Source organism: Nannospalax galili, unplaced genomic scaffold (genome assembly GCF_000622305.1).
Source record: "Nannospalax galili isolate Female #2095 unplaced genomic scaffold, S.galili_v1.0 scaffold229, whole genome shotgun sequence".
NCBI classification, from domain to species: domain Eukaryota; kingdom Metazoa; phylum Chordata; class Mammalia; order Rodentia; family Spalacidae; genus Nannospalax; species Nannospalax galili.
Genome location: NW_008360328.1, coordinates 3,037,781 through 3,055,881, shown reverse-complemented (window position 1 = coordinate 3,055,881; position 18,101 = coordinate 3,037,781). Strand labels below are relative to the sequence as shown.

At 46.2% G+C, this 18,101-nt stretch overlaps 1 protein-coding gene across 1 annotated transcript in view; it reads right to left on the bottom strand.

Moving 5' to 3' along the window:
- Sorl1 (sortilin related receptor 1) overlaps window positions 1-18,095 on the bottom strand; it is a 189,418-nt gene extending 171,323 nt beyond the window's left edge. The window contains exons 1-2 of the mRNA XM_008826021.1: window positions 17,701-18,095; window positions 1,031-1,147 (exon numbers count right to left, since the gene is read on the bottom strand). Of these exons, the coding sequence (XP_008824243.1) occupies window positions 1,031-1,147; window positions 17,701-17,985 (402 nt within the window). The 5' untranslated portion in view covers window positions 17,986-18,095. The remainder of the gene's footprint in view (window positions 1-1,030; window positions 1,148-17,700) is intronic.
- Window positions 18,096-18,101: the final 6 nt, after the last annotated feature.

Sequence of the window (18,101 nt, the reverse complement as noted above, 5' to 3'; positions counted from 1 at the left end):
AGATGATAGATAGATAGATAGATAGATAGATATGATAGATAGATAGATGATTGATAGATAGATATGATGATAGATAGATAGATGATGATAGATTGATACGATGATAGATGCATGAATGAGAAACAGCGACATGCTCCATTTCTCCCTCTGCTCTCCTTTTTATACACATTTAAGAGACAGACAGACAGATAGATAGATAGATAGATAGATAGATAAGATAGATAGATAGATAGATAGATAGATAGATGATAGATAGATAGATGATAGATAGATAGATAGATAGTAGATAGATAGATAGGATAATAGATAGATACATAGATATGATGATAGATGATAGATAGATAGTAGATAGATAGATAGATAGATAGATAGATAGATAGATAGATAGAATGACAGATAGATGATAGATAGATAGATAGGATGATAGATATACATAGATACAGAAGATAGATAGATGTGACAGAAGATAGTGATAGATGATGGTAGATAGATGACAGACAGATAGAGGATAGATAGCTAGTAGATTATGTAATAGATATATATAGACATACATATAGATAAATGGATGATAAAAATAGATGATGGGTAATAAATAATGATAGATGATAATGATTGATTGACAGTATATATACATAGTAAAACAGATGATAGATAAAAACAATCCATGTCAAAAGCTCTCCCAGCCACACTGGCACATGGAAAAGACCAGTTAAACTCCATCTGGCCCAGCTCCAAGTGGCTCTGCCCCAGAGTACTCTTTGGTACTTTGTTAAGCTATCAATCCAGACCACCTCTGACTTCAGAAAAGTAATCACACATTGCACATATCTGCTTGGAACACTGACTGTTCTACCCCGTGACCAGTAAGCAAGGAATGCATGCATTATTGCCCAGATTCCCTTCCTTATCATAAGATTCAAACCATCCATTCTCTAATTATTCACTATTTTTTCTGACATGATAATCCCAAAGGATCAGAAGGGGCATGTTGATGGCACCAAGGAGGACCCAGAGTGACACAGATACTTACATCACTGCTCTTGGGTCGTGCCAACGCCAGGCTGTCTCGGGCTAAGGCCACGATCACGTTGCTTTTCTCTCCAGCCCAGTGCACCACCATCTGATTGTGGGAGTCATTCAGACTAACCTGAAAGAGACAAAAGAAATCAAGACCCAGAGTGAGTGATAGCAAGGCACATTCCAAATCAAGACTCCCTCCTTTGTCATTCAGAAACTATGTGCCTTCTGAGATGAAGAATGCACCAGGGTAGCCTCGTCTCACTGTTCTGCAAACTCCATCCACAGCCAGTTTAATTCCTCGAGAAGAACCACTAGCCCCTCCTGGATCCCACCACAATGTGGATATAACCAGACTGCAGAAAATCTTCCTAGGATATCCCTAGTACAAGCAACTCTTTTGTTTTATTTTCATCCTTGGTGACATCAGTCCCCAGTTACGCTGATCCTTACTCCTCATGTGTAATGTCACTTGTAAGACTGTAAACCCAAACACTGAACCAGCTCTTTCATTCAAAAAAAAAAAAAAGAAAGAAAGAAAATTCACCATTGGCTGGGACGAGTGGGACAAAGAAAGGATGGCTAATGACACAGGGAGGCGATTAGGTAGAAGGAAAAACTTCTTTGTGGTTGACATTTATTATTGGGGGGGGCACTTATGCCAAAGCACATGAGGGCAACTTTCAGAAGTCTGTTCTCTCCTCCCACCATATGGGTTCTGGGGATTGAACTTAGGTCATCTGGCTTGGTGGCAAGCACCTTATTTACTGAGCCATCTCACCTACCTAAAAGGTATTAATTAACTTCTAATGTTCTGTAGCACCGTAAGAGAACTACAGTTGACAACAACAATTAAATGTATATTTCAAAATACGGAAGATTTTTAAATACTCTCAATACAAAGAAATGATTGTCTGGAATGACAGACCTTCCAGTTACCTGGATATGCCAATTATGACTATTATGGATGCACTGAAATATCACACTGTACCCCAGGAACACGAAGCTGCATGATCCAATTAAAATTTGAAATATGTTTGAAAAAAATCAACAGGCCACAAGGGCCACAAGCTTTTTGAACTTCTCTTCGAAGCAGTGTTTCCAGGGACCTGGGGGAGCCATTTCTCAACCTCATCTCAGAATAATAGGAGGAAGGCTTCCTTAAATAGTTTCTTTGCTTTTTGTTCTTGTGGTTGGGGTTTTTTGAGACAGGGTCTCACTACATAGCCCAAGCTAGCCTCAAACTCATGATCTTCCTCCTGCCACAGCCTTCCCAGGGCTGGGATTATAACCATGTGCCACCGGACCTGACCTTTATGTTTATATTTTAAGTGTCTCAAGTAGAGAAACATTTCCCAGCTCTGAAGAGAAGTGACCTTTGGATTATTGCTAACAGTAGTACCCAGACTTTCATTTTGTAAACCAGTAAAATAAAAATAGATTAGGAAAGTCAACAGGCTGGATGACTGCTTCTCTTTTGCCTAGTTAAGGACATAGTTTGACCAGCTCCTCTCTCAACCTGCTTCCTGAGGACACCACAGAGTCTTGTCTACACTGAGGCAACTAAATGTGTCCCTAGGACAAAGTTCCAGACAGCAAACTCAGAGGACCACTCCATCCCTAGACCACATACAGTCCTATTAAACAAAGGATTCCAACATCCCAGAGGTCCCAGAGGCAAGCAGAGCAACAGGACAGAAGGAGCCTGGGTTCCTGATAGGCAGGCAGGCCATCCCACCTCAGATCAGCAACACTCACCTTGAACTCTCTGAATTGGGAGCTATATTTATACCACTGAAATTTCAGTGTTGGTTTGTTAAAACTGTGGAAGAGTATAATCTCAGAGCAAAGAACCACTCGTTTTAGAGCTTTGCTTTGCTTTACAGAAAACTAACCCCACTGCTTTGTTTTTCTTCTTGTAACATGCTGTACTACTCTAAATACATATCACACGATCATCTAGGTTCACCATCCACAGAGAGACACTAGTTCAAAGACTGCCATTTCAGAACACCTGAGTTCCACATTTTACTGAACCTGTGATGGTGACTGGTGTGTCATTGAGAAGGACAAAGCCCCCAAACCCTGAGCATGTTCCATTTCTTCTGCTAAGTAGTGTCTGAAATAAGCCTGGTCCACCAGCCTCTTGAGCCATCTCAGCCACACAGTACAGGAAGCCAAGCTTAAGTGCCTCAGCACTGCCCCCACAAATGGTCCAGTCAGGATAGCTCACCCTCCCTGTCTCACCACCAGCTCTTAAACTAATGAAAATTCAAGTCTGTGTGGACTCATGCTTGGTGGTATCTTCTAGTCACAGATCTCCAGCAGAAAACCATCCCATCCCCACAGCTCCTCTCTCCTGCTTTCCCTTCCTCCTCTGCCACACCCTGATGTTCCCCACCCACTCCTCGGGGTGCTCTCAGATGTCACAAGGGAGAAGAGAGAAACACCTGGGCCACAAACTTGGCAGGCAGCTAGACCGAGGAGCTGATCTGCAACGGCTCTGCTTTGGGTCTTATGCACCTGCATCTAATTTGATCCAAGAACTACAAGTTTGAAAAATATGTGAAATAAGAACTCTTTAAAGGAAAAGACCCTGGATATTTTTAAGGAAAATATGCCATTCTCAAAGTTCCACTTCTTGCTCCCAGTAAGTCCAGGCAAGCATCAACAGAGAAATGAAGGGAAAAAACAAACAAACAACAACAACAAAAAAAAAAAAAAAAACCAAAAAAAAAAATAAATTTTTTTTTTATTATTCCAGGAAACCCCGAAAGGGAAATCCCCCGCCAACCTCGAGGCCAACCTGGTCTACATAGTGAGTTCCAAGCCAGCTGGGGCTACAAAAAAAAAAAAAAAAAAAAAAAAAAAAAAAAAAAAAAAAAAACCCAAAACAGAAATCAATTATTTATCTATTTATCCAGGAAAGCCTCGAAGGGAATCTCCCTGGCCACCGAGGCCTTCCTCTAACCTGCTCTCCTTCTCTTCCTTACTCTCTCCTTCCAGCCCAGGCTTCTGGGAAGAATCTGAGACTCTGGAAACATTGGTGGATCAGAAGCCCACCAGCACAGGTATCCTGGGAGTTGAGGCTAAAATCTTTTCCCCTACAAAGTCATCTTCACCCTTGGAACCAGAAAGGAATAAACAGAGCATGAAGCCAATGTCAGTACAATAAAGGATTAGGAACCTAGGAGAATCACCCAGGTTCACATGGGGTCTGAGATGAAAAAAGCCCTCCCATATGCAACCTGGGCATCTTCAGAGACACAGGCAAAGCCCTCCCTCTGGCAGGTTAACAATCAGAGCACACTTTGAACAGGCTACAAAGCCTTAAGGGATCAGAGTGGGGAAGAGGTCTGAAAACACTTGCTGAGGTCTTCCTATGCAGGGGGGCAGAGGACAGTGAGATTTGTTAACTGATCCTAAGGGGTGAGCGATGAAATGGGCACAAAGAATAATCATCAAAATATTCCAGAGTGTTCTTATACAGAAAGCTGGGGGGAGGGGGCAAGTTTGATGAAACACGTATTTTTCAAGTCTTTTCTATCAGATGTCCCCTTTATTCCTAAGAGCAGACTGTAAAAGGGCAGCCCAGTGGAGGGAAAGAAAAGCTTCCTGGCAAGCAATGGCTTGTCCAGGGGTCACCAGGCATTCACACAAACAGTTCCGCTCCCTGCCTTGGCAGAGATGTCAGGCATATCCAGTCATGAGACTAACTCCCTGGTTGAGTCATACCTAATCCCTAAGGCAGCCCAGGTGCCCATCCCCCCGAAAGCACAGGACCGGAATCAGTAGCAGGAATCGATGCATCCCAAGGATGGGAGAGCCAACAGATAGGTCAGTAGGCCATCAGTTTCTTTAGGGCCAAGACATACAATCTCTCTTCCTCTTCTCCATCACCACCCCATAGGGAAAGGCAGGAAGAAATCCCCCAAAGCTTTCTCCTGCCAGCTCTCCATGGACTATGACCAAAAAACCAACAGTCCCAGGGCAGCCCCCAATATCAACAACCCATAGATCTCCATGACTGGATACCCTAAGTGGTGGTTTCTAGTTTGTTTGGGTCCTTTGCCCTCCCCCATGCCAGACAGCTCCATCACTAGCCCTCCTCATTGCAGCCCTTTAGGGCAGCTGCAGGTCTGAAGACTGGTTCAGCCAGCTTCTCCCACACAGTTCCACATGCTGACCCAGAAGATGCTAGCCTTCCAGTGGGTGGGAGGAGTGGGAGTGTGGCTTTTCCAAGAACATAACCTTGACGAGCAGTCAGTTATAACCACAACCCCAGGGCGTGAACAACCTTCCCTCTCTTGTCTCTGGCTCATGGGGCATAGCTGGAGCCTGATAAATGAGACACAATTAATTGGGAGCTGTAAAGGCAGCAGGGAGGGACTGAGTGCCTCCCCCTCAGAAGGAAGAAGGAGAAAAATCACATGCTTCAGGGACAAAAACTGCATCTTAGATGACAAATCACCGTATCCAGGAGGCATGTCAGACCTCAGCTAGGCTCAGAGGCAGAGGGTTGGGAGAACCCAAGAGGCCACGTGGTCCAGGATGAGAACCCCAGAGGTCACCTGGCCCAGGATGACAGTCCTATAGATCACTTACTACAAGAAAAGACCCTCAGAGGCTACCTGGCCTAGAGTCATAACCCCAGAGGTCACTCTCATACAGGATTACAATCTCAGAGGCCACCTAGTCCAGGATCACCCCAGAAGTCACCTGGTCCAGTACCAGAACCCTAGATACCGGAAATCACCTAGTCCATGTCAGAACCCTGAGTTCCACTGACCCAATTTCAAAAGCACCCAGCCCATAAATACTGATTCAGAAGCCTTCTAAAAAGAGCTCGGGAATGAGCATTTTTGAAAGACCCATGTGACTCTAATGCAACTTATTTGGGGAACAAGGAATCTGGTCCACTCTCTACTTTCTGGCAGCTTCTGAGACTAACATTAAGAATCCAAGGCAGCACACTCTTTTCAGGGCTTTGAAGAGAGATCAACACACAATTGAGGAGACCTGGGGAGATATCTGTCTTTGGGGATTTGGCATGGTTGATAATTAAGAATCCATGTGCTACTAACTAATGCGTCCTTCAATATGGATGGCCCATGAAAACAATATGGTAAACATGAAAGGTTGCATACTAACTGCATGATTTCACTTATATGAAATAGCCTGGGCAGGTCAGTCTACAAAGACAGAAAGCAGATGGATGACTGCCAGGAATCTGAGGCAAAGGAGAGGAGGGAGTAACTACAAGAGGTTTTCTTATAGAATGATGACAAAGCTTTGGACCTAAACAGCACTAGTGACTGCACTATGCATGAGGATACTAAATGCCACTGCATTTTAAATGGCTGTTATGTAAATTTCACCTCATTTTTAAAAAGCGATTCTATGACCTGTGTAGAACACTACAGTTCTCAAGCACAGATCCAATACCTAGGACCTCCCACTCCTGAGAAGCACTTCTTTCATTTCAGCTCATTGTGAGTCCTCTTGCTACCAAAATATGCAGCTAGAATGAGTCATAGAGGAGGCAGGCTGGAGACTGGGTCTCTGGCCAAAGCAATCCTTCAAAGCTCTGTCAGCAGCATCTGCAGCCACACCATCCACAGAAACGTCACTGTCCCTGGCAGAAGCGATGGCCACAGGCTAAGGGCTAGTGTCCACTGTCAGCTTCCAGGATTCGTCACCATCCACAATCTGACACAGCTCACAGTTTTGATCAAATGTCACCACCCCCCGGCTGTCTCTCAGTCCCCCAGCAATCCCTGGCAATCCACAGAGGAGCAATGATTTGCTTCATATTATTCAGAGTAGGAGGAAGACTTTTCTGCTACCCAATCCTCCAGCTCTGAGTTGTTATAAATAGAAGGGAGGAAATAAATTGCTTGTTGTATGAAGGTACTGATTACTCACGTGTTCCCTTCACAATGAAGCATGCACCAAGGTCTGCAAGGTGCCAGGCACCCTGTAGGCCTTTTAATCATGCCTTACCTCTGAGAGCCTACCAAGAGATTCTGAGAAAAATTAGGATTGCAGGTCTGAACAGAGAGTATGAGGAATTCCCAGAAAGCCACCCAAGTCTGCGTGGTCCTTGAAGCTTACTCAGGAAGATGGGGCCCCTCATGGAATGGGTCACCAATGTTCTCTCCATTCATTTCTTCTGACATTACCTCCTTCACAATGGCCAAACCCAAAGCTCAAGACGTCCTAGACACCCACAGCTTGACATCTTCACTCCTCCTACACAGCTTCTTTCCAGAACATACTGTGAGGTGTTACAAACAAAGCAGCCTGCTTCATTTCTGTTTCACTGGCAGCGAAATACAAAGAAGCATTTTTAAAAATTCAAGTATAAAACAAATACCCTATCCTTCAACTCTGAGGACAGAGTCAGCAGCTACAGTCCCCCCAACTATCTGACACCAGGGGGCCGGTGGAAACCAAAGATGAACTGCCCATGTCCAAGAATAACAAGGTTTTCTCCAACCAGGCGACCTAAATGTGAAGTATACAGATGGCCTCCCAGTGTCCCCTTTCAGGAGAGTTCTCGCTATATTTAGAAAGCTCATTTACCCTCCCTGGACTCTCTACCTCAGGAGAAGAGAAATCTAGTTTATGAGCACTCCCTGAGGACAACCCTGTCCTTGGGCACTCAAAGTGCACTGATTTGACTTTGGTATTGGCTCAAGATGGGTCCTGAATCCATAGACCTTACTAACCACTTAGCTGACAAATGCATGTCGCCCATTTTATAGATAAGGAAGTGAAAGGAGAATAACCTTGAATTAGAACCTGGCATTTCACTACCATCTTCACTAGACCTATAATGTCTCCATAGATGGATGGCAGGGAGGGAGGGAGGGAGGGAGGGAGGGACGGAGGGACGGAGGGACGGAGGGAGGGAGCTTTCTATGTTACCAAAAAGACAATGACCACATTCTCACATCAGCTCAGAAACTAAAGCATAAATGGCTGAGCCTTGGTGGTAAACCCCTGCCATTCACTGCCATGTGCCACACCCTCTAAGCAAATCACTTTACCACCTGACGACATGTGCTGTTCTAGGAGGGTTCCCTAGTAAAAGGAGCCTTGGGGAAAAAAAAAATCTGTCCCTTTTCCAGTGGGTAAGAAAAGAAGGAAATACCAGAGCCAGAAGGAACCTCAGAGAGTATCTAACAACTGCTGACCAAAGAGATTCTGCTACAGGAGACAGTCATTCTGCCTTTAGACAAGGTCCCCAGAGCCAAGCCCACAGGCACAGTAGGCACCTGCAACGGTGTACACCATAAGCCGAGGCTTACCCGCCTTCTGTGAGGATTTCCCTACAAGCCCAAAGCCATTTGTCTGTTTATTTGTTCGTTTGCAGTCTTGCTATGCAACCCAGGCTGCCCTAGAACTTACTATGAAGCTCAGGCTGACCTTGAACTCTCAACCTTCCTGCTTCTACTTCCCCAAAACCACTTCCATGGGCTCTAAGGAGGGTTCTAGGCCACCCGCTTTTCCCAGCTCTCCCACTTAGTTCTGCAGCTTTGCTATAAACAGCTTCTTTCTTTGTTCATTCAATAAATGTTTATTGAGCATTTACTACAAACCAGATGTTCTATTAGGTGTTAGAAAAACAGCAGGCCCCTAGGTCCTGCCTCACTTCTCTTAAATTAGTAGAGGGAAGATGCATCAAGCAACAAACTGAATGAATGTTTCAATTCCAGTTGTCAGGCAGAGGTCCTGACTTCATGTGGACAGGGGCTGACACTTCCTGGAAGATCTGATAACATAAGGATGGAGAGGGAGGAGTAAGGACAGAGGGCGTCTAGATCTCTCACAGGATTGTTGCAAGAAGTAAGCAAGATACAAACCATGAATGTATTTCATAAACTTCAATGTCCATAAACATTATTTCCTTTCAGTCCAAATGGCTCTCTACACAAATAAACCCTTCTTTACAGCATGGGTCTGCATACAAACTTAACGTTGGGGGCTGGAGAGATGGCTCAGCAGTTAAAAGCACTGGCTGCTCTTGTTCCCAGCATCCACATGGCGACTAACAACCATTCTTAACTCCAGTTCCCAGGGATCAAATGCCCTCTTCTAGAATCTGTGGGCACTGCACAACATGGATGCACTTACATACAGGCAAAACACTCATAAAATAAAAATAAATCAATTTTTTAGAAAAAAAACTTAACATTGGCATCACCATTGTTGTGATGTAGGGACCTAAGAGGAAAGCAGGAGGAGTGTAAAATGACAAGACACCCCAAGTTTGACTGACCAAGCCAGAAACTGGTGATCAAGTGACACTTTCAAGGCACTTCCCCCATACTTCACAGTAGGGCTCAGAAAGCTAAAACAAGCTCCAAGTCCCACAATGTCATCACTGAGGACTCACCCCAAAGGCACAGCATTTAAACATGCCATCCCAGAGCCAAAGACATGAAGACCTTACAAGCAGCTCTCTCCCTACACTGGGACAGAAACTACAAACAAGGTGAGTAAGGCAGAAGGAACAGCGTCTCAACTCCAAAAGCCACAGCCAAGTTCTCAGTAACAGGAGATAGCCTGGGGACTACAAGGAGCACCAGCCAGGAGACGGGCACTGGCCACCGCTCTCCTCTGCTGGCCCAACTCTCTAACTCTGTTTTGATAGCCCGTTCACCTCTCCCCAACTTTCCGTAGCCACTCCTAATGCCTTTCCTCCGGCCTGGTTTCTGTGCTGACGCTACTGTCACCTTCCAGGCACACCTTGCCAACTCCTGCAAACCCCATGCACAGTGAACTGCGAGACTTTTTTTAACTACTCAGTGAGAGAATTCAGGGAACTAAATATACACAGATGAAGTAAATTTTAGGTATGGTCTCATGTTACTCGATTAATTGGACACAGGTTTAAAAAATTCAAGTTCTTGCAAATACTGTCAGCTTCCAGGGTCGCTCACCCAGCTCTGCTCTGTCCCTACGTGCTACCACAAGGTTCCCTTCTCCCCCTGAGATTCTTGGGACAGTCAGCAGATCAGCCTTGACCTTCTGGGTCTCAGGGCTGCCAACAGGAGCTGCCTTCAATGACTGAGTCAAGAGACAAAGTCTTTGCTGGTCGGGCTCCCAATCCTGTGGCACAATATCTTACAACACCCACTTGAATATCCCAGGTGACAGTCCCTGAACCAGCCCCTTCCCAAGTGGCTTTTAACCCAGGCCCTCTGACTCAATCAGCTCAATACAGCTTTCCCTTGATTCCTCCCAGCCCAAAGGTCCCTACGAGTTTAAAAATGTCATTGGAGCACTATTCCTCATCTCACAGCCCATCAAAGTAAGATAAAAGACATTCCGGTTCTCCTAGCATCCTATAGTCCTGGCTGAAGGCCCCTCACTGGCTCACACCCACTTATGCCACATAAAAATCAACCTGGCCTCCCTCCCCAGGCTGCCTTCAATTAGCAGTTTGGGGGGGGAAGCTCTCCATCTCCGGCGGGTCTCCATTACTGTTTTTGTTTTTTTAAGGGAAGGGTAACACACAGTACAAAGCACATTTGACATCCGTACATCTTTTTATTGCCCTTGTCTGCCACTCAGATTTGGGATATAATCACATCAGCCTGCCTTTCTGAGAATTCGTAGCTGTGTTTTTAATTTAATTCAGGGGCCTGGAGATAAATCATCCTGAAGGGTCCTGATTTTCCAAGCCAAGAGCCTGCAGCGGCAGGAACACCAATGGCATGCTAAGTTAAAGGACCGGCAGAGAAGGAGGGGGAGGTTTAGATGCCTGATGAAGACCACACGCCTCTATTGTTTGTCTTCGTGCCAGCCTGAAGGGTTGATGGGATGAAAGACAGACCCAGCTCCACTGAGGTAAGTCAACAAGAACACAGGAAGTGGGGTACAGGGGCAGGGAGATGGCCTCACTGTTAAGACACTGTTTACATCTCTCACTGCTGCGACACAGGACGCACAGGATCTGCACAGCAGCTCAGCACGGTCCAGATAGCCCCGGGCTGTTTGCACAAGAACAGCCTAAGAGAAGGCACACAGGTTTAGTTAGTCTTTCTGAATGGCCAATCTGCCAAGTGCATCTGATGGGAGGAGACAACTGTGCAGAGGCAAACCCCCAAAACGACAACGGTGCCCTCCTGTCCACTACGATGCCCCAGTGCAGCCCTACCAAGCCGCCCGCTGACACTCAACTTGGCAGTCAGCAGCTTCCACTAGGGTTTCTGGAAGCCCTCAACTCTTAGTTTCACTTCCTCTGTTAGTATAAGTGCAAATGCTGGTGTTTGCTCTAGCTCTCTCTTGGATAGAGCAGAGAATGCCCAAGTTGGGAACAGGAGGCCTCCTGCCACCTGGCTAAGCAGTAGCCAGGAGCTACATGTGACTATTAAACTTAAATTCATCAAAACTGAGTGAAAAATTCAGTTACACTAGCCGCATTTCAAATGCTCGGTGTCCTCATGAGCCTAGCAGAGGTGCTCACACACAGATGTGAACCGCCATCACTTAGGAAGGGCCTGCCAAGCAGGGTACTCTGCTAGAAGACCAGTTACCAGGCCTGGAACACAGAATCAAGTAACTCTCTGCTGAAAGCAGTGATGGGTCATGGGGGTCACCATTATATTTAACAATTGCTCAGGGCTGGGAGTGTAGCTCATAGGAGAACAGCTGCTTAGCATGCATAAGGCACTGGGTTCAATCCTCAATGCTTCCTCCTAAACACACACACACACACACACACACACACACGCACACACGCACACACGCACACGCACACGCACACTGCCAATTATTATCCAGTAGATAATAGAATTTTGTAATTATGTCTTAATTCACTACTGTGGTTGTGATTGTTAAGTTCCATTCTCGTGGAACCCACTGCACTATGCATGTAACGTCCTTGTTTTAGTTTCAACTCTCACAGCAGAGGATACAACACAAACCTTGAACATGACCAGCAGCCTCCCCTGCCCTCTCTGGCTTTTAGCATCATCAGCTACTTTGATGCTCGAAGGCCACGCGGGCCACTTCTTCGAAGGCCTAAGGTTCGCAGGTCGATAAACCAATAAATTAGGTCGAAATTAACTGTGGCTCATTTTAAACCGAGGGAAATTGATTTTCGCATGTACGTGGCTGGACTGAATATGCCATCTGCCAGCAGATCCTGGCATACTTAGAGAATGTGCAGGGAGGGCCTGTTCTCATTAATAAAGGGGACACCTCTGCCCCTGAACTCCAGACCATTTCTGGAGAAATACCTGCTCACCAAATGTTCAAACCAAAAGCAAGTGAACACAATTTTACTTTCCCTCACATTTATTTAAATCTTATAAATGAAGGAAAGGTTCATGTAATATCCCAGCTTTAACACATTTCTGTGTAGTCAACCATCAATTACCCTCAACTGTCAAACAGTCTAAACTCCAAACTGGCTTTCTCTGAGTACATTTATACCAGCTACTTCCCCTACCATCAACTCAAAGAATGTAAACTCATTTAATATTCACCTGATCAAAATTCAATTAAGAAGGCAACTAATGCTTTAAAAAAATAAATACATAGCAAAAGCAAATAAATTAGTTTTCCAGCATCATGCTTTTCAGAGTATTAGACTGCCCTGTGTTGCTCCATTAAAATGGACAGGGCAGAGCTGCCTCCGTCTATTACTGGCCTGGGATTAAACAATGGCACTCAGAGATGGCAGTGATCTCTAAGGAGGAGCAGACTCAAAACTGACAATGCAGTATTTCTACAACATCCACTCTTTGCCTTGGGATGTTCACTGCTGTTAGGATGTACCTCATGGATCCCAGGTCTCAAAGCTATCTATTAAGCATACCATTAATTTCATTTTACAGAATATAATGAAAGCATCCTTGAAAAGAACACAAAATTAAAACCAAGATCCATAGTATGGTTTCTCTGTTTTGACATTCAAAGTTGGGCTCTACAACTCCAGGGAGCTGCTGACCAACCTCTCTCTAAGCTCTGAGGAAGCTCTTTAACGCTGCTCTCGTGGCCCACAGGAGAAATGAGGGAGATGTTTTCTTTCACCCGGCCTGGAGAAAAAGTAACCATCTATTTTATACTATGACACTTCAGGCAACACCCTGACTATTCATAATCACAAGACCACAAATATATTCTAGAGCTAAAGCTACCCTCATTATTCATGATCCCAGGGGCTACAGGGAACAGAAGGCCACTGATAGCTCAATTTTGTGATGTCCTGTACATACAGGTTATGTGTACAGAATATTCTGTATATATATGTAGACTATTCTGGAAGGATATACAAAAACCTAGTGACTGTAGTTACCAACTGAGAAGGGGCTTAAAGGGAAGGAAACATTTGTCACCACACATTCTTCACATAAATTTGGCTTTGCTAAGCACACATTACCTACTGACAGCTAAGGAAACATGACTTTTGATCCCATCCCACCAATTCTCAGTGCCACTCCTCATAGCCCTTTTCCTCCATTCCTTCCACTTCAAAGACTCTGCTCTCCAGGTTCCAAGCTACTGATAAACCAACAGTGGCCAGAGACAGCATAGAACTCAACAGAAGGGGTATGCATGCAACCAGGAAGAGTTTTTCAAGGTCACGACCCTCGATGAGTCAACCCAAGATGCCAAGCCACATCTTCACCTACATAGAACTCTACCCAGAACAGCCAACAATCAGCCTTCTCATCTTCATCTAGAAGCACAGAAGTCAAACATCCTAACTTCAGGATCAGGTTGCCAATTCTTTCCTAAGCAAGTGTATCGTTCCAGAATTGACCCAAAAGAGATCCAAAGCCAAATAGCATTCTTCCTCCAAAGAAGCCTTTGTCTAAAGGCCTCGTGTTGTAATAGAAACTTTGTTTTCAGTCTCAAATCAGGACACTGAATACCCCCTGTCCTCCAAAATGCAGGAATTATGAACAGAGAGCTTGTTGAAAGCAAAATAAACCTGTAAATCCTGTTAGGCTTTGTGCTTCATTCCAAAGGATTTCCCCCCAAAACAACACCATTAGCAAAAACCAATATGAGAGTCCTAAAAGGGAGGATTAAAATAGAATCCTAGGTCTTCATTCGAAATAACTCCCAGATAGCACAGGCAAACCAGGGCTTCACTCCCTGAGGCCCAGACCATTTGCTTCAGCACCATGGAGTGAGCCAAGGCATGTTCACTGGCTGGCTGCGGGCTCCCCATGGTCCTCCTTATAAATAACTTTATATAACTTGTGCTGCTCCCTACCCTCCAGGCCTTTTTTTCCAGGTGTGCAACTGGTTCACAAATATTCATTAAGGGCCTCCCGGTGTAGGAAGAAGAATCAGGAGAGAAGAACCAAATCCAGGCCCCCAAGGAGCACACAGGGAGATGAGGCTTTAATTACAATACAAGGCAGTGAGTACTGGGACCAGGCTCAGAACTCTTTTCACAGAAGCCTGGGAATGCCAGGAGTCCTGGGGTGCTGAAGAATAGAATAAGGGTACTCCAAGCAAGCAGAGTTGGGCAAGACCTTCTGGGAAGAGGAAAGAGCAAGCATGATGACACAGAGGCACTGAGCAGGCATAGAATCAGAAAGAATTCAGTGTATCAAGACTTATGAACTAAGCTGGGTGCCGAGACACATGCCTGTAATCCCAGCATTCCAGAGGCTGAGGCGGTAAGATCGCCAGTTGGAGGCCAGCCTGGGCTCACAGTAAAGTTCAGGCTGACTTGGGCTACATAAACTGACCACTCTCAAAATAAAAAAATAAAAACTATAGCTTCCTCATTCTTTAATGTGACCTTTTAAGGAAACTTGGAATGTGGGTAGAAAGCCCTAATATCTGGTACAGTGGTCTTCACTATTAAAAAACGTGCCTCTAGGTAATTAAGTCGGAGACACGCCAGTGTGATCCACCAACACAGGCTCCTCTCCCGACCGGGTTTTCCTCAGGACATTGTCCTCTTTTCTCCCTTGTCACCTCTCTGGCTTCTTCCTTCAGGCAGCCTCTGCTGCCAGATCTGAGGGATGCTCCAAGGTAACCCTTAACCCCACCAAGGTCAGAGGGCAAAAAGCTACACAGCAACAGAGCCCACCAATTTACCACTCCATCTCTGGAGCTCCCTTACACCACTTTGGGGTCATGGCTGGTTTAGCCAGTCTGTGTGTGCTGGTTCTGACTGGTACATTTATAACCCTGTATCTGAAGTTTATTTCTCTCCACCTTAAATTGTAAGTTTTCTGAAACTAGGAATGAAATCTTATTTCCCACCCCCACAGAAACACACTCCATTCAGGCAATTGTTTGGGTTTAAAAATCGAAAGCGAACTTGGTGTAGGGCCAGACTTAAAATGACTATACCATTTATTACTACAGTTGCGTCCTCACACATTTTAGAGTGAAGGGGACACTATCTGATAATGGGTCTGTCCCAGGAAAAAAGAGAGGCAAATGGTCACCTTTACTAGAAAGGTGATTCCAAATAGGTGTGACTTACTCCAGAGACCCAGAGAAGAGCCCTAAGCTGTCCAAGTCACTGATTCCTGTGCTTGCAGTCTGCAGCCCACACCAGATGGAGCTTGTGGTACAAAGCCCATACCGGGAAGTTCTTCTTCTGTCTGATTCGACTCCCCAACGATTAGGGTTAATAATTTTTCATTAACCTCAGGCAACAGAGAACAAGGGCATAGGAAGGCAGTCACAGTGAGGAAAAAATGCTGCCTTTGGTCCTCACTGTTTGGTGGGAATTTCTCATTATGAGTTCAATTGCTGGCCAGGTCTCCATCCTTCAATGGAACCAGTCTGGCCGGCTCGGAGACATAAAAACAAAGCCAAGGGTTTTGGAGGTATTCCCAACAAGGACAGAGTTCATCTTTAACTTGCTCCAAATCCCTGGGAGATTTTCACACACCAAACTCAAGGAAATAAAAAAAAGAAAGAAATGGCACCTGCATGCATATTTTACAGACCAGAAAGTTCCTCCTCCAACCGATACTAGGCTTTGGCGGACCTGAGCTCAAAGAGGGACTGTCCGGTCGCTCCTCCCATCCCAGCCCACAGACTCAACAGCATAGCAGAGCTGGCTAGGTTGGCAAGACCCTTCCTCATCAGTACCAAGCTGATGCCCTGCAGAAAGCAATCTTGCTTCTTTCCCAAAGTACGAAAAGGAAGTTTCAGATGGGACTGGAAAGAAGGATGATCTAGGCCCCAAAGGGAAAGATCTGCTGGGCTCCAGTAGTCTCAGACACTCCTCCCATCCCACCCCCGAGTAGTAACAGGCCCTCTGGTATATATTCCTTGGGGGGGGGTCTGTTTCTTCCACCCACATAGCACCACCCCTCTACCTTTAGAGCCATATATATTAATTTTGGAAAGAATGTGTTAGGAAGTACTGAATAGAGACAAGGTGACTCCCAATTCCCAAAGGTCAGTGAGACAATGCAGGCAAAAGGAAGGAGCAGGCAGCCCTTCCCTGTGTGACCTTGGACTAGTCATAGCCAATTCCACAGCTTCGATTTGTTCACCAAGAAAATGACACAATAGGGTGACACGGTTTATAAGATCCTTCCTGGCTTTGAGAGTTGACCGTTGTGCTCTGTGTATTGCAGGAAGAAGACTTGACTAGAGCCAAAATCAGGGAAGAAAGACAGAAGTTGGGCTAATCTTTTCATTTGTACTTTAGAAAGAAACAGGGACTCTGGGAATGGAGCTTACTCTCCACCTCCCCTGGGCCCAACTTTTCTCCCCCACCAACCTTCTGGTTCTGTTGATGTCAATCTTAACAGCAGAGCCAGGAATCTCTCTCATGGGAGACAATAACACCAACAAATTAATTCTGCCAGTGCTGACACCAACCTACAACTCAGCTTCCATTCCTAGCAGTCAGTCGGGCCATAAAAGTGAGATTGCTGATACTTATTACCTAATAAACCCATTGCCTGCAAAGAAATAAAGCCCTTAAAGTAATCCCCACCAAATTTCTCCAGTCCTTCAAAAACCCTGACTGTCATTAGAGACCATTCCTGTCCAAAATAAAGTCATCATCTCACCTTGAAGAGGTGGGAAAGAGGAATGGATGGGACCGCACAACCCTATCAAAATAAAAATTCAACCTTACACATACACACACACACACACACACACACACACACGCACAAACACAGATGCACACTTCTGTCTGCACAAGGGGCAATCACCGAGCCTCCCGGGTGGCCAATCTTTACTGGGGTTCATGAGGGTAAGTGTGGAAACCCCTACCTCCTGCCATTCTGTGTTAAGTGTTCTGCAACTGCGGGGTGCTCGCTTAGGGTGCTCACCTCCACTGCCAAAGGATGGCACACTAAAGAAAGCCCGTTTTTATCAAGATGTGAAAATGCGGCTGCACCTCTCCAATACCTGCCGGAAACTACACCGCTCTGACTGTACACACGGGGGAAAGAGCCACTGCACCCCGCTAGCTACCCGGAATACGTTTACTAAAATCGACAGGAAGAAGGAGAGATCGATGTGATTCAAGTGCTGACGGTTGTACACTCGTGTGAGCGGAGAAAAAAAGAGGAAAAAAACCCAAACAAACAAACAAACGCCAGCCGGGAAGTCCCCAAGCGGTGCCTGCACCTGGGAGGCGACTGCCAAGGAGGGATGCGGGGGGTGAGAAGTGCAGGGAGAGGAAAGAGCTGCAAGGAGGCGGCTTGCAGAAGTGCTCACCTGTCCGTACACCTGGATGGGCTGGGGCTGCAGGGCAGCGCTCCTCCGCGTCCGGAGCGGCTCCCGGGCCGCCGGGCTCGCCCCCCTGGCATCCCGGAGCGTCCCCAGCCGCAGCTCGCGCGAGGCGCCCTGCACCACGTAGAAGCCGCGGTCCTGGGGCAAGGGCGCGCGGCCGCCGTGCAGCCTCTGGGGCCAGCCCTCGCCAAGAGCCCCGAGAGGCAGCAGCGCGACCAGGGTGATTAGGAAAGGGAGTCGCGACTCCCTCCTGCTGCTCCGTGTCGCCATGTTCCAGCGAACGCGACTGCAGGTGGCGCCGCCGCCAGGAGAGAATGTGCAGCGCCCGCCGGGACAGCGCGGGGCCGGGGCCGCGCGCGCCGCTCCCGGGACTCCAGGCCGCCGGC